This window comes from Pongo abelii, chromosome 2 (assembly GCF_028885655.2).
Source record: "Pongo abelii isolate AG06213 chromosome 2, NHGRI_mPonAbe1-v2.0_pri, whole genome shotgun sequence".
Classification (NCBI taxonomy): Eukaryota; Metazoa; Chordata; class Mammalia; order Primates; family Hominidae; genus Pongo; species Pongo abelii.
In genome coordinates, this window is record NC_085928.1 from 189,642,413 (window position 1) to 189,659,169 (window position 16,757).

Here is a 16,757-nt window from a genome sequence, read left to right on the forward strand (position 1 = left end):
GAAAGTATAGTGAATGGATGGAATATACTGTATGATAAAAATGCTACAAAAAACATTTAGTTGCTGTCAGTAAGAAATTTACTTGTTTTAAAAAAATCCAAATGCTGGCATTGTCCATAAAAATTTAACAGGTTTATTATAATTATTATAAAGTTGAACTGCTGAAACTTGTTCACTGAAACATTTTGACTTGCATTAATGCTTTACGTCCCCACATTTATATTAAAAATTCACACACAAATGAAAATGTAAAAACTGCCAATACCTGATTTCTGTTCCCTGTTTTTCCACTCACAATTATATATACTTAGGTACCTTTTGACCCCATGGGAAAAAAAGATAGATAACGTTCAGAACTACCAATAACAGGAAGAAGAGAATTTTGTTGTTGTTGTTATTAGAATGAATTGTTTCCCATCATAGTGGATTCTTTTTTTTTTCTTTTTCTTTTTTTTTTTTTCTGAGACGGGGTTTTGCTTTTCTTGCCCCAGGCTGGAGTGCAATGGCGTGATCTCGGCTCACTGCAACCTCTGCCTCCCGGGTTCAAGCGATTCTTCTGCCTCAACCTCCTGAGTAGCTGGGACTACAGGCATGCGCCACCACACCTGGCTGATTTTGTATTTTTAGTAGAGATGGGGTTTCTCCATGTTGGTCAGGCTGGTCTCGAACTCCCGACCTCAGGTGATCCACCTGCATTGGCCTCCCAAAGTGCTGGGATTACAGGTGTGAGCCACCGTGCCCAGCATAGTGGATTCTTAAGCACATTTTTCACGTATGTGGTGTGTTAGCTGGTTGTCTTTTGGCATAACTGTTACATGTTCGGCATGGATAGCACACAGGTTGGTGTCTTTAAAAAGGCCAACCAGATAGGCCTCACTTGCCTCCTGCAAAGTACCAACAGCTACACTCTGGAAGTGCATATTTGTTTTGAAGTCCTGAGCAATTTCTCGCACCAGACACTGGAAGGGAAGTTTGCGAATCAGTTCAGTGGACTTCTGATAACGTCTAATTTCACGAGTGCCACAGTACCAGGTCTGTAATGATGAGGTTTCCTCACCCGTCCAGTAGAGGGCGCATCTTGTGGCGTTTGTAGCTAGTTGCTTCCTGGGTTTTTTTTTTTTTTTTTTTCTTTTTTTTTTTGAGACGGAGTCTCACTCTGTCGCCCAGGCTGGAGTGCAGTGGCGCGATCTTCGCTCACTGCAACCTCCGCCCCCCGGGTTCAAGCGAATCTCCTGCCTTGGCCTCCCGAGTAGCTGCGACTCCAGGCGCCTGCCACCGTGCCCAGATATATATATATTTTGTATTTTTACTAGGGACAGGGTTTCACCATCTTGGCCAAGCTGGTCTTGAACTCCTGACCTCGTGATCCACCCGCCTCGGCCTCCCAAAGTGCTGGGATTGCTTCCTGGGTTCTTTACCACCAATTGATTTTTGGGCAGTCAGCTTTGTACCAGCCATGGTATAAAGACCTCCTTACTTAGACCCTTTCTTCTGCTGGAACGTGGCGAGTGACAGGCGGCGCTGGTGTTGGAGAGCGATGGCTGAGTTTTAATTAATTTTTAAAGCAATACTTGAGGCCGGGCGCGGTGTCTCACTCCTGTAATCCCAGCACTTTGGGAGGCCGAGGTGGGAGACCAGACAGGCCAACGTGACGAAACCCCGTCTCAACAACAACAACAACAACAACAACAACAAATTAGCCGGGCGTGGTGGCGTGCATCTGTGGTCCCAGCTACTTGGAAGGCTGAGGCGGGAGAATCGCTTCAACCCAGGAGGCGGAGGTTGCAGTGAGCTGAGATTGAGCCATTGCAGTCCAGCGTGGGCGACAGAGTGAGACTCCATCTCAAAAAAGAAAGGGGAAAAAAAAAGCAATACTTGCACATAATACAAATGGAATCATACAGAAAGCTAAAAAGTGGTAGTGTAGTAATCTGTTTTCACGCTGCTGACAAAGACATACCTGAGACCTGGCAATTTACAAAAGAAAGTTTTATTGGACTTACAGTTCCGTGTGGCTGGGGAGGCTTCACAATCATGGTGGAAGGTGAAAGGCAGGTCTCACATGGAGGCAGACAACTGGACAGAGCTTGTGCAGGGAGACTCCCGTTTGTAAAACCATCAGCTCTTGTGAGACTTATTCACTATCACAAGAACAGCATGAGAAAGACCTGCCCCCATGATTCAATTACCTCCTACTGGGTCTCTCCCACAACAGGTGGGAATTCAAGATGAGATTTGGGTGGGGACACAGCCCAACCATATCAGGTAGTAAGTTCTCCCTTAACCTCCGGCTTTCTGTTCTTCTCCCCAGATCCTGACCATCACTAGTTTCTTGTGTATTGCTCTAGAGACATCCTAAAGCCAAACAAGTGGGCATGCATACACATATGTATATTTTAAGGGGCTACATTAAAAATATTTACCGCAGGTACAACCAACTGGAATGAAGGCCCATGGTATATAGGATGTGCCAAAATGCCTACTGCATATTATCAGCCTTGCATGTATTCCTTGCTTTTATACACTAGTTTGCTTAAATTGCTTTTTTCATGTAGTAATAATTTGGAGATTGTTCCGCATCAGCACATGTAGAGCGACTTCATTCTTTTCAATGGTACTGTATTTTAACCACTTTCTACAGAAGGATCTTTAGGTTTTCCCCAGACATTTGTTACTCGAAACAGTGCTCTAACAAATATCTTTACACAGCCTGAATTTATCTGTTGCATAAATGTCTAGATAAGGAAATGCTGGGGAAAACAGTATGCACATATAAAGTTATGACTGGTATTATTACATTTCCTTCCAAAGAGGTTTATCGTTTTTATCCCCACCAACAATGTAATGAGGGTCTACTTCCCAAACCCATGCTAACTCAATATATCTTTACCAGCCCAAAGGATGAAAAACAGTGTCTTACTGATTTAATTTGCATTTAATCTAAGATTAAATTTTAAGGTTTGTAAAACCAAGTTTATCTCTGTAATTGGAGAAAACATCATCCATGAACCTGAAAGGTAATAAGCTGATGAGACTAAATTCAAAGCAAAAGCTCGCTGAGAGTATCTGCCCAATGAGGAAGATGACAATAGTGCCTGATTTTTTGCTCAGTGCCACCTCCTTCTCCGTTTCCAACAGAGAGCATTTGGGAGTGCTGAGTTATAAGAAAGTGTGGTGCGCTCGAGGCTTGCTTGAGGGTATGGAAATCTTGAGATAGGTCTGGAGAACCAGGGAGAGTTAATAGAGAAAAAATGTAAGAAAAAAAAAAAAAGAACTTAAGGACTATCTGATCTGGGAGAGGCTTACAAAAATTAGCGTTTTGGTTCACTATTTCTCGCTATTTCTGCGTTTCATTAACTGGCAGGGATCACTGGATACCCTGCCATGAATATATATATGTTGGGTGTAGTTAGAGAACCTCAATGTCATTGAACCCGTCTTGTGGGTTTTTTGGAGAAAATGAGAGTATGCTGGGAGACATGCTCTGCTTGCAAATGATCAATCCCCCAGCCCAACCCCGTTCATCATTTATTTTGAGGAACTGACGATCAAGACAGGAATATGTATGTCTGCCTACCAAATCCTCAAATCAGGCCACTGAATGTTCGACATGAGAACTTTGAATCACATAGAAGATACTCCAAAGGCAGAGAAAAATAGAAAGCCTTCCGACGCCCTGAAAAAAATTTTGACCATCCCTGACTTCCTCCAATATGTAAGAAAACCTGTATTATTATTATGCACACACACACACACACACACACACACACCCTGGCCCCCCCGCCCCCCCCCCCCCCACACCCTCTATCCTCACTCGATCTTATTCTATTCTATTTTTGAGCTTTGGATGTTAAAGTAAGGAACGAAGCTTAGTGGGGAAGCACCGAAGTGCATGGCGCAAATTTAGATTTAAACCTCACTTTAGATTCCAGATTTGCACATCGAGTCCCGCCCCTACCCAATCCGGGGACGTCACCGCTCTAGTCTTCGGCTGTTTTAAAAGCAAGCGGTTTTTAAAACCCCCAATCCTGCTCTTTGTGTTGGCCTCCTCGGAGTTGCCCCTCTGCAAGCCAACAATTCGGGATAGAAAACACCTCCGTGGTGTTTTCCCGGGGCTCTCCCGCGCCGCGTTCGGCCTCCAGCCCGCTCGGGCTCCCGCGCCGACGCCTCAGGGGCTCGCCCTCCGCCCCCCGCCGCCGAGCCCGGCCCGCGCGCAGGGCCCCTCTCCAGCGCCCCCTCCCCGGCGCGTTGCGGCTGGCGCTCCCCAGCCCCGCCTGACGCTGCAGCTGGGCCGGAGACTCGCCATTGGATTAAAAATAGCAGCGTCGCCCGTCCGCCCCGAGCCCCCAGTGCCCGCTCCCGCCCCGCGGCCCGCTCTCCCCGCCCGCCCCGGCTCGGCCGGCTGCCGTCGCCCGCGCAGCCCGCCCGTCCGCCCGCTCGCTGGCGCCGCGGCCGCCGGCAGACCCCGCGCTCCGGCTCCGGCTCGGCTCGCTGGGCTCCGGTGCGCGCCGAGGCCATGCAGCGCCGGGGCGCCCTGTTCGGCATGCCGGGCGGCAGCGGAGGCAGGAAGATGGCTGCAGGAGACATCGGCGAGCTGCTGGTGCCCCACATGCCCACGATCCGCGTGCCCAGGTCCGGCGACAGGGTCTACAAGAACGAGTGCGCCTTCTCCTACGACTCTCCCGTAAGTGAGACGCCTCGGGGGAGGGTCGCGGGGCCGGCGGCCTGCGGCACGTGAAGCCGGGGGAGAAGATGCGCAGTGGCGGCCGGGGACCTCTTCTCTTCCTCCGGGCGGCAGAGTTGGCTCAGGAGCACTGCAGTTCGGCAGACACTTAGTGAGCGCCCCAGGGCGGCTGCAGCCGAGGACTGGGTCGTGCTGGTGGCTTTGCTCCGCCAGCCTCCCCAGGCTGGAAGGGCCCGATTCCCAGCAGCTTGCACACAGCCCCGCAGCCGTTTAAAGATAGATGAAATACAAGAGTTCCCTACTTCGAACTGCACGTTGCAGATCGTTTGCGTCCTCCGCGGGGCAGAGCGCAGGGCGGGTAGGTGGACGGGATGATCCCCCCACACCCTCGGACACACAGCCCTTCTTTTTCTGGGACCACTTGCTTTGCTCAGGGATCCCCACTCCTGGACAATTCTGATTTGCTCTCTGAGCTTTTCTTCCACCACTTCCCAATTCACCCCACTCCTTTTCTTGCCTTTAGAATGTCAGGGCCAGGCGCGGTGGCTCACGTCTGAAATCCCAGCACTTTAAGAGGCGTAGGCGGGCGGATCGCTTGAGGTCAGGAGTTCGAGACCCAGCCTGGCTAATATGGAGAACCCCATCTCTACTAAAAAAAAAACCCCAAAAATTAGCCGGGCGCGGTGGCGGGCGCCTGTAGTCCCAGCTACTTGGGAGGCTGAGGCTTGAGAATCGCTTGAACCGGGAAGGAGGAGGCTGTAGTGAGCCGAGATCGCGCCACTGCCCTCCAGCCTGGGCGACAGAGCGAGACTCCGTCTCAAAAAAAAAAAAAACAACAAACCAAAAAAATGTCAGATGAAACCTTCGGGTGCCTCCACTCGGGCAGCAGAAATAGGGGATCCACTGGATTGTGATGGTTTTCTTAAGCCTTCCCCCCCTTGCCCTTCTAAATTAGTCACTTGGACTGACATGCGCAAGTATAAATTATTAAAAGTTCAATCCCGAGTCATGACCTCGGAGAATGAGGAGGAAGCTGAGAGGGATCGCCGCCTTCCACCCGGGGCGGTTGGTGGTGGTTTTCACCTGGTTCTATGTGAATGTGTGAGAAGCAGCAGGAGGGTGAATGTCCCTTTCAAAAGTCAAAATGGGCTTCAAAGTGACTCAGCTGTCTGGCGTTTATCATGTCTTTTTGAGGACCAGGTTATTTTTATCCACCCACTTTAGATCTCATATGTCACCCGGCAGATCTCAATGCATTGGGAAGCGCATGGATTGGATGGACCGAGGCAGGTCTCGCAATGGTCTAATACATTTTATTCATAGCATGTGGAGTATTGTCAGAGGGGAAAAGAAAAGTCCAAATGAGCGGCAGCATTTCCAAAGTTTCCTTTATTATCTGTGGGTTGATTTTGGCTGGCTTCAAAGCACTTTTGCTCGATACACACTGGAGTATCAGAGTTAGTATCCTCTCTGTGACGTTTAGTTTTTTTGTTTATGGTAATTCCATATCATTTGAGGGATGAAACCTAACTTAATTTTTGATTGCTTACTTTTTTTTTCTTTCGAAAAGATCCACAGAGTGGAGTGTGACAATCGGCAGTCCTTTTTTAGGATGTTATCCATAAATTATTTGAAAATGCCATTTTCAGATTGTATGGCCAGTGTTGGGCAGTTCCCACTAATAGCTTCTAAAGGTGGAGAGGGATGATGGTCCTAAGTAACCTAAGCAATTGACAGATTGTTACCTCCAGGAAGAAGAAAGTGGCCTAAGTTTTTTGGGATAGCACGACATGGAAAGTGGGTCAAATGACTTTCCCCATGTTTGATTTGGGCTCTTCTTCAAGTTCTGCTTACAAACTTTGCTGCATAATGTAGTGGATAGCAGGTGTGGGAAAAAAGGCTGATTGTTTTAATTCACTTCCACAAATAGTTATTGGGAGCTTACTGTGTGTGTTTCTAGAATGTTAGTATTCTAGAAACATCTCGTCCAGTGTAGACTGATGATTTCAATCATATCACAGCAGTTCCTTGGGGGAGACTGGGATTATTTACAAGGTTGATGAATGAGTATATTTCATTATCTATGTTTCCGGGGAGGAAGGGAAGGAAAGTTTGATAACATTTATCGTAAAGCACAGTGCGTGATAATGGGAAGTTTTTTTTTTTGAGATGGAGTTTCGCTCTTGTTGCCCAGGCTGGAGTGCAATGGCACAATCTCAGCTCACTGCAACCTCTGCCTCCTGGATTCAAGCGATTCTCCTGCCTCAGCCTGCCAAGTAGCTGGGATTACAGGCGTGTGCCACCACACCCGACTAGTTTTGTATTTTTAGTAGAGGTGGGGTTTCGCCATGTTGGTTAGCTGGTCTTGAACTCCTGACCTCAAGTGATCCACTCACTTTAGCCTCCCAAAGTGCCAGGATTACAGGCGTGAGCCACTGCACCCAGCCAGTATTTTGTTATGGTATGTAACACTACACTATGAATCCAATAAGGGTTTCTTCAGCAACCTCTACTATGTGCCATCTCATACATGCATGACTGTAAGGAGCATAAAGAGCAAAATCCATTGGTGCTAAACACACCAGAAACTTTAATCCACAAGTGCCATGGGATGTCTTAGGGAAAAGGCCAAAACCAGCTGAGTGGAAAAAAAAAGTCATCCCTGCATTGGTTACTTTTGAAAAAGATTATGTACAAAGATGGCTAGAAAATAAGGGACATCAACATTCCAGGCCAGGGAAATTATATGTGCAAAGAAGATATAACGTGTGAATATTTCCCACTAATTTGCCTGTAATGTATTTGGAATAAAAAGATGCATTTGGCAAGTAGCAAGAAGTGAGGTAGAACCAAGTAGAGAGTAGATGATGGGGGCCTTGAATCCGGAAAACATTTGATCTTGATTTTATATGGTCGGTTATGGAAAGCTATTCTTGGTCATGTGATTTAAAGTGGTGTTGGAGGAAGACTGAATCAACAAATCTTTATGATGTACCTACCATGTCTAAGGCACTGTCTGTAGATCTTTGCCATTCTTCACCTTTGTGGGATATGAGTAGTGTATTAGTATCTCTCTTCCCTTATTCCCACTTCCTTGGGCTTAACACATAGCACATGCTCAATAACAGCTATTTTGGGATGAGTGAGAATTTGTCTTTCACCTATCTCTTTGATTTAATCCTGGGCCCACCCTGCCACCTTGATGTGCAGGTTCACCTCTCCATGGTTTGGTTCATTGCACAAGGTCTGTAATGCACCTTCCCAGTGGAGCTTCTTTTCAAGACTGAATTCAAGTGGTTCTTGCTCTGTGAATCATTTCCGTATTGCCTCCCACTAGACCCCATAAGCATTCCTGTCTAACCCCCAGCGACATGTTCACGTGCTTGTCTCTGCCTTTGAGTGCAACCTTCCTGGAGAGTGGGGACTTTGTGTTATTTCCAGCAGCTGGTCTAGCATCTGGTATATATATCAGGAGCTCAGTGAATGCTTTGGAAATGTATGAATTCCATGGAGTTACAGGCCCTGCACATGGTGAGGATAAAACATATGGGAAATGTTGAGAAAGGAATCATGGGGGATTATCATATAGAATGAGGTGATTTCATTGATTGTTGGGGACAGTCGTGAAGGAGAGAGCCCAGACTGGCAGTGTTTGAATCCTGTCTCTGTCACTCAGTGTGTAACTTCTCTGAGCCCCAGTTTCTCCATCTGTAAAATGGAGACAATAACAACCTATCTCAAAAGGTTATTTTGTGGATTAAATAAATTAATACATAAAGTGTGTCTGGCCAATTAGTAATCACATACGCATTTGCTTTAAAAAAGGAGGAAAGGCCGGGGCGCAGTGGCTCACGCCTGTAATCCCAGCACTTTGGGAGGCCGAGGCAGGTGGATCACCTGAGGTCAGGAGTTTGACAGGAGGTGGAGGTTGCAGTGATCCAGGATTGCACCACTGCACTCCAGCTTGGGCAACAGAGTGAGACTCCATCTCAAAAAAAAAAAATAAAATAAAGTAAAAAAATAAAAAAGGAGGAAAGAGAGAAGAATGGAAGGAAGGAAGAAGAAAGAAAAATAGTCATGGCCGGGTGCTGTGGCTCACGCCTGTAATCCCAGCACTTTGGGAGGCCGAGGCAGACAGATCACAACATCAAGAGATCCAGACCATCCTGGCCAACATGGTGAAACCCTGTCTCTACTAAAAAAATTACAAAAATCATCTGGATGTGGTGGTGCGCACCTGTAGTCCCAGCTACTCGGGAGGCTGAGGCGGGAGAATTGCTTGAACCTGGGAGGCAGAGGTTGCAGTAAGCCGAGATTGCGTCACTGCACTCCAGCCTGGTGACAGAGGGGAACTCCGTCTCAAAAAAAAAAAAAAAAAAAAGAGAAAGAAAAAGAGTTAATCACAAGTTGTAAGCCCAAGAGTCTGGTTGTCAGGGGTTGTGTAGGAAGTTTTGCGTGCTTAAGTGGAGGAGGGATGTCTTGGTTCACACTTCTGCTCATAAGCTTCCCTGGACCAGCATGGAAATCTCCTCTCATCTCTTTGGTTGTTGAGCTCCTCATTTCTATGGGTGTACTTTGTCCTGTGTCTCTTCAGTTTCTAGGTGGTCAGTTCCAGTGAGGCAAGTCTCTGGCTTGTCCATGTGTAAGACTCATTTCCTTTTCTTTCTCAGCCTCCTGAGTAGCTGGGATTACAGGTGCCCACCACCACGTCTGGCTAATTTTTTGTATTTTTGGTAGAGACGGGGTTTCACTATGTTGGCCAGGCTGGTCCTGAACTCCTGACCTCATGATCCACCCACCTTGGCCTCCCAAAGTGCTGTGATTACAGGTGGGAGCCACTGCACCTGGCCAACTGATTTCCTTTTCTAAGACCACCTTCCTCTTGTGATCATTTGTCTGGGCTCTCTCTCAACCTTCACCTTCTGCTTCAGACTTCATCCTTTCCTCTGAATGCCGGCATTACGTAGAGTCTGTGTCATGCAGCACAGCGGTTCTAGTCTGGTTTGCTCTCTTGTGCTAATTCTGCCCCCCTCCCCACCTGCATTGTAAGTGGAGCTGTTTATGCCTTGCCTTAGCTTGGGTCAACTGAAAATGGGGAGGCTTAGACAAGGCAGTTTATTTTGGAAAGTTATCCCAGGGAACAGAAGTGGAATTATGAGCAAGAGAATAGTGACAAAGAGAAAGAAGGAAAGCCAGTCCAAGAGTGAGTTATGGAGCTGGCTTCCACAGTGGGCAGCTAGAGCTAAACCTCACCGGGGACTCCCTGGGTAACTGCAGAATGTGCCTCAGAATCGTCCACTTGAGATGGAGCCGGGGAGAGTACTGTATTTATCCACTGGCTCCCATCCCCCATCTGTCAAGGTTTGTTCTAGGGGTGGAAAAGCCCTCACTCTTCCAAGTCTGTATTTATAGGCACTAAGCCTGCAAATGGGAAGTATTTTGACAGGCTGAGCAGGACCAGCAGCAGCTGAGAAGCAAGAGGTCCTCAGTGCAGCTGAGGCTAAGACTGTTGGGCCACACCTGCTGTGGCAATCAGCTGCATACGGTGGCTGAACCAAAAAGGTGGCCGGAGGGGATATGAGACTCAGCATAAATGGTTGCCCCTTACTCCCACCTCTTCTTCCCTTCTCGCATCAGGACTGTTTTGTAAGAAGGAGCTTTTTTCCCATTTTTGAAAGTTCTGAGATGGCTCGGTGATATTGAGATGTCACTGTTGGTTCTTTGTCTTCCTGGGAGTCTTTGGAAAACTCTGATGGACAGGGGCCATCAGGTGGAAGTGGCTGGTTTAGATCTCCACCAGGAAAGACTTTGAGATCTCCATCTACTTGTGGGAACACTTCATGTTAGGGGCTCAGTGAATCCTCTCTCTTTCTGTCCTTTCTTCCACAAGTATTTATTGATGTGCCTGGTATTCTCTCAAGCATTGTCAGTAATAATAATGACATCTCACATGTATATAGAGCAGTTTTCAAAGTGTGCTCCCTGAACCAGCAGCACTAGCGTGTCTTGGGAACTGCTAATTCTTGGGTCCCACCCCAGATCTTCTGAAACAGAATATCTGGGGGTGGGGGTGTAGCAGTCTGTGTGTTAATAAGCTCTTTGCGTGATTCTGAGACATGCCAAAGTTTGAGACCGAGCGATAGGGCACTTACTAGGCGCCATGCATCATTCCAAGCCTTCTAATTATTGCATGTATTATTTACTTATATGAACTCATTTAATCATCACAACAACCCTATGTTATATACTATTACCATTTTGCAGATCAGGAAACTCAAGTACAAAGATCACACAGATAGTAAGTAGTAGAGCTGGGATATGAATCTGGATTGTCTGACTCTAGAATCTGTTTTTAAAAAACCATTTTGGCTGGGCGCGGTGGCTCACACCTGTAATCCCAGCACTTTGGGAGGCTGAGGTGGGTGGGTCACCTTATGAGGTCAGGAGTTCGAGACCAGCCTGGCCAACATGGCGAAACCCCGTCTCTACTAAAAATACAAAAATTAGCCGGGCTGGGTAGCGGGCGCCTGTAGTCCCAGCTACTCGGGAGGCTGAGGCAGGGAGAATCGCTCGAACCCGGGAGGCAGAGGTTGCGGTAAGCCAAGATCCCGCTATTCCACTCCAGCCTGGGTGACAGAGCGAGACTCTGTCTCAAAAAACAAACAAACAAAACATTTTAACTCGTTTTAATTGTACAATTCAGTGGCATTAAATTACATTCTCATTGTTGTGTAACTATCACTACACATTGTTGTCTAAATATCACTACTGTCGATCTCCAGTTTTTCATCATTCCAAACTGAAACTCTGTATCCATTTGACAATAAATCCCCACTTCTCCCTTCTCGTAGCCCCTTGTAATGCCCATTCAACTTTCTGTGTCTATGAATTTGCTTATTGTAGGCACTTTATATAAGTGGAATCACACAGTATTTGTCCTTTCGTGTCTGGCTTATTTCATTTAGCATAATGTTATCAAGGTTCAGTGTTGTAGCATGCATCAGAATTTCCTTCCTTCTTAAGGCTGAATAATATTCCATCATATATATGTACATGTATTACATTTTATTTGTCCATTCACCTGTTAATGGACATCGGGTTGTTTCTACCTTTTGACTGTTGTGAATAAAGCCGCTTCAATTATTGGTGTACAAGTATTTGTTTGAGTCCGTGTAGATTCTCTCTGCATTTTACCATTGTACTATGCACGTTGCCTTGCAGGCAATGAGACTTCCCATCATAATGTTTACTTATAGGGAGAAAAAAAGTTAATTTAGGATCTCTGTGGAAAACTCTTCCTCCTAATGGATAAACTGATACAAGGTAGTAAAGCAAAATTTCAGAGCAGACAGACTTTTTTCCACTTTGAAGATATAAACTTAAAGTAAATCTTATTAGTTTCACATGTCAAAAGCTTCCTTCCAAAAGCAACTTCCAAAAGCTGAAAAGTTGTTCTCGAGCAGTGATTCTCAAGCTTTTTGACCTCTTTATACTCTAAACTATTTTTGAGAACCGCAAAAAGCTTTTGTGTGATTTCTGTTGCTATTTACCATATTAGAAATTAAAACTGAGAAAAATTTAAAACACTTTGAACAATTACATTCTATTAGCTTTTGAAATGATGTCATTGCATGTCATGTAGCCTTGGGAAAATGCCACTGTACGCTATGAGAGAGAGAAAGGCAAGTAACTTCATGTTATGAAAATACTTTTGACCTCCCAAATTACTTAAAGACTCTGGGGTGTCAGAGGGTTACCAGGCCTTACTTTGGAAACCAAAGTTCTAGAGTTTAGGCAAGAAGATATAACCGCTTATTCCAGTCACTTACCTCACCTGAAATGTAGCCTATAGGTTCACATTAAATTATTATCTTAATTTTAGCTCAACCATAGATGTCATATGTTGCATGCACATTGTTTTTGAAGCAAATTAAAATTTAGAGAATTTGATTGACACTTTTTGAAAAAATTAGAGCTACTTAAGCTGGGAATTTACTATTTCATAGATAGGAATTTTTTTTATTCTCTGAACTGTGAGTTTCATTGTAGGGTGACCTGGCTGGGCTGTTTCTTTGGGGAAGCTTAAATGTTAGTGTCTTGATTTTTTTTTTTCCCTTTGGCTACCAGTTAGGAGACTATTCTAATTTCTTGCCTGGAAAGTACAGGCCTGTCTGCCAGTATTTAGGGAACTGAGTGGGAGCAGAGGGTGAAGGTGGTCTCAGCATCTGGGTATTGGATACCAGCTGGATATTGCCTGTAGGTTCTCAGCTGTGTCCCTGCTTTGCTAAGCTTCTCCCGCAGGGGCTGGCTCCTGGACATTGCATTTCCCAGAGTCCCTTGGTGGCAAGATTCTGATATTGATTTTTCCAGTAAGAGATTTTTAGAAGGCAAAAGAGAAGGAGAAGCCACTTTGCTATTGCAACTGTGGCACCTGGTCGATGTGAGGTTTTCCTAGCAGCATCTCAGTGAACTTCTGGGACACAGTTACCTCAGTGGTGGGGGATCTGACGTCATCTGTGCAGTTTCTTGTGACGCTTGTACATCCTGATTTCCTGAACACAGGCAGTGATTTCTCTGACTGTGGCTATCACTGCCCTTCCCATCATTTTTTAAGCTTTTAATTTCCTGTATCAAATCTCTTCCTGCTTGTAATACCTAGAATAGCATCTATTTTCTGACTAAATCTGGACTGATACACATACATTCTCTTAGTCCCCATGTTCGTGATGGTGCCCCTATTCTTAACTAAGCCCATTCTGCCCCAGCGCTGAAACCTTTGTTTTCATCTGCTTTAGAGAATCACTCTCTAGTTCTTTGCCAGGAGAGGGAGGGGCCTCTTGGAGTGGAGGTGAGATTTGGGGCTCTGACGGCTACATAGAAACCCTTTCTTTTTATTTTAGCTCCTACTTCACCGCATCTTCCAGAGTTATCTTGAATTGCCAGTTCTGGAGTGTTTTGGGCCTTCTGGGGTGAAGATCGGGTTGGATCTCGGCTTTCCCTGCTGCTGGCCTAGGACTCAGCTGTGTCTCCATCTTAGTCTTTTAGCATTCATTTATCTGTCGTCCAGCTTTCCAGACTTTAGTGCTATAGCTTATGTCTTGAAAAAATCCCTTTGCTGTCCTTTGATTGGGGTTTCAGAAAGGAGTGAAATGGATGTCTTTGTGTCATTTGCCCTGTGTACCCTGAAATCCTGCTTTTCTAAAATCATAATCAAGAAGTCACTTGCTGTTCCTTTTGGACGGTAGTTCATTACCTTTAAAGTTGTACCATTTTTACGGCTTTGGAATGTGAGAGATGATGCTGATCCTGTCAGAAAGACTTTTTGGAAAAGTTCATGTTCTCTGCTCATTTTGAATCTGGACATCTGCGCAACTCTGAATTCTCTTTTTCCTCCCCTGTATTCCTCTTCCTATGGACTGGAGCTCAGTTAAAGGAGCGGCCATCCATTTTAGTGCCCCAGATTGAGAGGTGTATGGTATCATCCATTCTACCTCCCTCTCTCTCTTTTTATTTTTTAAATTGTGATAAAATACATATAACATAAACTTTACCATCTTAACCATTTTAAAATGTACAATTCAGTGGCAATGAAGTACATTCACACTGTTTTGCAGTTATCACCACTGTCTGTCTTCAGAATTCTTTTCATCTTGCAAAACAGAAACTCTGTACCCATTAAACAATGACTCCCTGTTCTCCCCTTTTCTCAGCCTCTGACAACCACCATTCTACTTTTTGTCTCTAAGATTTGACCACTCTAGGTACTTTATACAAGTGGAATCATGCAATATTTGTCCTTTTTGACTGACTCATTTCACCTGGCATAATGTCTTCAAGGTTAATCCACGTTGTTGTGTCAGTTTTCTTCCTTTGTAAGGCAGGATAATATCCCATTGTGTGTATATACCGCATCTTGTTTATCCAGTCATCTGTCAGGGACACTGGGTTGCTTCCACCTTTTGGCTCGTGTGAGTAGTGCTGCCATGAACATGGCTATCTCACTGTCTCTTTTAGCATCACATCCCATTAGTCACCAAATTCTGGTATATCCTCCTCTCTCCCTTGCACTGCTAAGGCTCAGGCCCTCATCCTTTCTCACCTGGACTGTTGCTGAAGCTTCCTAACAACCACCTTACTTTCCCTTCCAGTCTGTCACACTGCACTCTCAGATATTTTTAAAATAGGGGTCTGATCATGTCATTTTCCCACCTTGAAATCCTCAGTGGTGCCATTTAGACTTTTCTAACATGGCACGTCACCTCAGTTTACCTTGTTGATCCAGCTTTCCTGCCCTCTGCTTACTTTCTGTCTGTCCCAAAGGACTTTCCATTCTCTAGGTGCTCCGTGCTCTTGCCGTTCTCTAGGTGCTTTCCTAGAGACTTTCCATTCTCTAGGTGCTCCATGTGCTTGCTTATGTTCTTGCATTGGCCTAGAATGCATTCTCTCACCCTCATCCCCCTGGAAAAGCCCTGTTGGTCCTTTAAAGCCAGCTCAGGTGTTCTTTGTGAGGACTCCTCCCATCCTCAGAAGCTGAGTTAGGTATCTGTTTTCCTTTGCTTTCGCTTTGTACATCTCTGTCATGGGTGGGGTACAGATTGTGGGGATGTGGAATAGCTGAGGTCTTGGAGAATTAAAAGGAAAAGAGTAGAGAACTCAAAACTACACAATTTGTGAACCTGTGCCATTAAGCCTGCATCTTTTCTGATTTTCTGGGGTTTTTTTTTTTTTTTGGAGTCTTGCTCTGTCGCTCAGGCTGGAGTGCAGTGGCATGATCTTGGCTCGCTGCAACCTCCGCCTCCTGGGTTCAAGCTGGGATTACAGGTGTGTGCCACCATGCCCGGCTATTTTTTTGTATTTTTACTAGGGATGGGGGTTTCACCATGTTGGTCAAGGTGGTCTCGAACTCCTGACCTCAAATGGTCTGCCCGCCTTGGCCTCCCAAAGTGCTGGGATTACAGGCATGAGCCACCACACACAGCCGCCAGTATGATATTTTCATGGTATCTTATTATCTGAAACATCATAGGTTTGACCCTTGAAAAGCCAGGGAAAAGTGTCTTGGGTACTTGCTGAGTGTTTAATATGTTGTGATTCTAGGGTGCTTGGTAAAAGATCCCACATTGGGCCCCTCAGGGAGACGACAAGAGGACTGAGATCTATGGTTGCAGATCAGGCCTCTGTCTGGTCTGTTCAGTACTGTGGTGATGAGTTAGGACTTCCCTTGTTCCCAGGCACAGGGAAGATGTGAACAGGAACACCTATTTTTAGGGCTAGAACAACAGGACAATGTAACAATGACAAGAATTTAATGAATCTGAATATGCCTCTGGACAGAGATGTTGCTTGAGGTGCAGGATAGTATGTGCCTCATGTGGTAAGATTAAAAAGGAAAGACGGTGCGCGGTGGCTCACGCCTGTAATCCCAGCACTTTGGGAGGCCGAGGAGGGTGGATCACCTGAGGTCAGGAGTTCAAGATCAGCCTGGCCAACATGGTGAAACTCCATCTCTACTAAAAATACAAAACTTAGCCTGGCGTGGTGGCAGGCACCTGTAATCCCAGCTACTCAGGAGGCTGAGGCAGGAGAATCGCTTAAACCCAGGAGGCGGAGGTTGCAGTGAGCCAAGATCGTGCCATTGCACTCCAGCCTGGGCAACAGAGTGAGACCTTGTCTCAAAAGAAAAAAAAAAGATTAAAAAGGAAAGATTCTGCTTTGTGTTAATAAGTGTTAATACTGACTTATGGCTTCCTGTGCGCTCTGCACTGCAGTTGGTATTATAGGGGTAGAGAGGGTGTAAGTGGGAGGGAAACAGGTCCATGGCAGGATCTCTATCATAGTGGAGTGTGTATATTAATTTCAAGTGTCTATTATGGAAAGTCTGGCATGAGGACATAACCGCTTGAGCTAACTCCAATCCATCAAGTGTCTATTATGAGTCAAACACTATGCCAGGCACTTTTATGTATGTCATCTCATTTAATTATGATAGTAATTGGCTTACATGTTATAGTTACGATTTTGCCCATGTGTTACAGATGAGGAAATGGAGAGTCAGAGAGGTTAGGTAATTTGT

The 16,757-nt window shown here is 45.7% G+C and overlaps 1 protein-coding gene and 1 pseudogene across 5 annotated transcripts in view; one reads left to right on the top strand and one right to left on the bottom strand.

Moving 5' to 3' along the window:
• Positions 1–755: 755 nt before the first annotated feature.
• On the bottom strand, positions 756–1,752 carry LOC129058387 (histone H3.3A-like; annotated as a pseudogene).
• Positions 1,753–4,080: 2,328 nt separating this feature from the next.
• The window catches only part of USP13 (ubiquitin specific peptidase 13), a 129,764-nt gene continuing 117,087 nt past the window's right edge, over positions 4,081–16,757 (top strand). Inside the window, exon 1 of one of the 5 annotated variants that reach the window (XM_063722356.1) lies at positions 4,081–4,684. In XM_063722356.1, coding sequence (XP_063578426.1) covers positions 4,517–4,684 — 168 coding nt within the window. In that variant the 5' untranslated portion in view covers positions 4,081–4,516. The remainder of the gene's footprint in view (positions 4,685–16,757) is intronic. The other 4 variants (XM_024245131.3, XM_024245132.3, XM_054553033.2 and 1 more) reach the window with 4 other exon arrangements.